Source organism: Colobus angolensis, unplaced genomic scaffold (assembly GCF_000951035.1).
Source record: "Colobus angolensis palliatus isolate OR3802 unplaced genomic scaffold, Cang.pa_1.0 Scaffold151, whole genome shotgun sequence".
NCBI classification, from domain to species: Eukaryota; Metazoa; Chordata; class Mammalia; order Primates; family Cercopithecidae; genus Colobus; species Colobus angolensis.
In genome coordinates this window covers 1,680,333-1,682,616 of record NW_012114611.1, presented here as the reverse complement: position 1 = coordinate 1,682,616, position 2,284 = coordinate 1,680,333, and the positions used below count along the sequence as shown (strand labels likewise).

The 2,284-nt window shown below is 55.4% G+C and overlaps 1 protein-coding gene across 1 annotated transcript in view; it reads right to left on the bottom strand.

The window, feature by feature from the left end:
• Positions 1-2,284, bottom strand: part of C1QL4 (complement component 1, q subcomponent-like 4) — a 15,468-nt gene that overhangs the window by 1,257 nt on the left and 11,927 nt on the right. Inside the window, exon 6 of the mRNA XM_011936291.1 lies at positions 2,042-2,284. This exon is cut by the window's right edge and continues 1 nt beyond it. Coding sequence (XP_011791681.1) covers positions 2,042-2,284 — 243 coding nt within the window. The remainder of the gene's footprint in view (positions 1-2,041) is intronic.

The following is a 2,284-nucleotide window of genomic DNA, read 5'->3' as shown; positions in this document are numbered from 1 at the left end:
ATTGGCCGGCCAGGCGCAGTGGCTCATACCTGTAATCCCAGCACTTTGAGAGGCCGAGGTCGGCGGATCATCTGAGATCGGGAGTTTGAGAAGAGCCTGCCCAACATAGAGAAACCCTGTCTCTACTAAAAATACAGAATTAGCTGGGCGTGGTGGTGCATGCCTGTAATCCCAGGTACTAGGAGGCTGAGGTAGGAGAATCGCTTGAACCCAGGAGGCAGAGGTTTCAGTGAGTCTAGATCGCGCCATTGCACTACAACCTGGGCAACAAGAGCGAAACTGTCTCAAAAAAATAAAATAAAATAAAATAAAAATTTGCCTATAGGATAATTTCTAAAATTCTGAACCGACTCGGATCTCCTGTCAGTCCTCATGGAGGGCTGGCTTCCCCAGTGGTGGGGCATAGGTGTGCCTGTGCGTGTGCCACAGAGTGCGGGCCATGCTAAGGTGCACTGTTGCGCTATCGCCTGTGGGCGTGGATTTCCCCACTGAGCACCCACTGGTGCCCAGGCGCGGGGAGGTAGTCTTCTGCCAGAACAGGGAGCCCTTCCTCCCCTCTGGGCTCATGGCGGTCGATTAGGGCCTCCAGCCCCCCTCTTCTAGAGAGTCCCACAGGGGCTGGTTATTAACTCATTAATTATTCATCATTATTCTAATCACTATTTACCGTCCCCAGGGCCGCAGCGCCCGCGCCGAAGAATACAGAGTGGGAGCTGCGCGGTCCCCTCCCCCTCTGAAACCCGCACGAATTAGTTACACACTGGCCCCCTCCACCTCCTCCCAGATACCCCGCATAGACAAAGCACACCTACTCGGTGTTATATGCAGATAGACACCTCTCCACTCTCAACATCTTTGCACTCCGCAGTCACACACACTCCCTGACACACATACATATTTTCTCATTCCATGAGGACGCACACTCACTCCCTTTCCCCGGGTTCCTGGGGCAGCCCTGCTGGGATGAGACCCCAAAGCAGGTCTGGGGGCAGGCAGACGCTGCCTCGGTACCAAGCTCCGGCAGGCTGAAGCTCCTAGGTAGCCACCACTCCCTTCATGCGGGACGTCCTGAGGTCACCACTCAGCCCCAACCTCCCTTTGCGGCCTGCGCAGCTCTGGCACCTTCTCCCACCTACCCCACACCTGTGGCCTCTAGTTCCCACTTTGTGTGAAATTTTGGTGCTAGAGCTTAGTTCTTGGGGCTATTCCCCGAAAACAGAGGCAATAGTGACTCCAACTGCCCACAAAGGCAGGGAACCAGGGAACCTGGATACTGAGAGATTGCTAGGGAGGGTGTGGGGCCTACAAGACCAGGCTAGGGTCCAAGGCTTTTCTACCTGTCCCTTACCTCTTTCCTCCCCCAAATCCTTTCATTCCAGCCACCTGGCTGACCCTTGAGCTGCCAGGCTACAGACTCAGCTGAGGGCAAGGCTGTTCTAGGCCCCTAGCCCTGGGGTGAGCAATAGGACAGCTGATCGGCAGGTGAAGTGAGCAAGCTAATGTTTTCTTCCTTTTATACCTTTTCCTCAAACATCCAACCCAAATGCCCCCAACTTGAGAACAGCTGCCGACTTCCTATTGCCTGAGACATGGATTCCATTCTAATTCGAAGGAGTCTAGACTCCAGTTAGCTGGTCCAATGCAAGGCTGGGAGACCCAAAGGCCAGGAGGGCTGCCGCGGAAGAAAGGATAGCCCAAGAGGCGACAAGAAAAGAGGCCAGTTGGCAGGGCCAGATACCAAAGACATCTGGTGTTGCCCATAGTTGCAATGTGAGGTCGCAGCTGCAGAGACACTCAGGTTTGAGTACTGAGTTCTAATTCAAACACCATTCCTACACTCCCTGAGGCCCTAGGCAGGAGGTTTTCCTTCTCTGGCCCCCAATTTCCTCTGTGGGTAAATGAAGCCGTCTATCGTTCTTGGCAGCCTCATGTTCCTGGATTCAGTGACGCCTTTTGGGGGAATAATCTCAGGTTGTGGGATGAGTGCAGGGACATCTAGAGAGCGACCAGTCTGAGCTGGTTGGAGGGAGGGGCATCTCACCTGTCCGTTCTTCATGAGGTCAGCCCACATGCTGGTGCCGTCGCCGCCGCGCATGAGCACGTGGTAAGCGAAGAAGTAGACGCCTGGCATGGGGCAAGTAAACTTGCCGCTGGCTGCCTCATAGGCGTTGCCCACGTTGGTCACCACGTCGTCGAAGCGCAGCACCTCGTAACCCTCGTGGGGCCGCCGCAGGCCCGCGTAGAAAGCAATGCGAGGCACGTAGCCTGCAGCGGGCGCCACCCC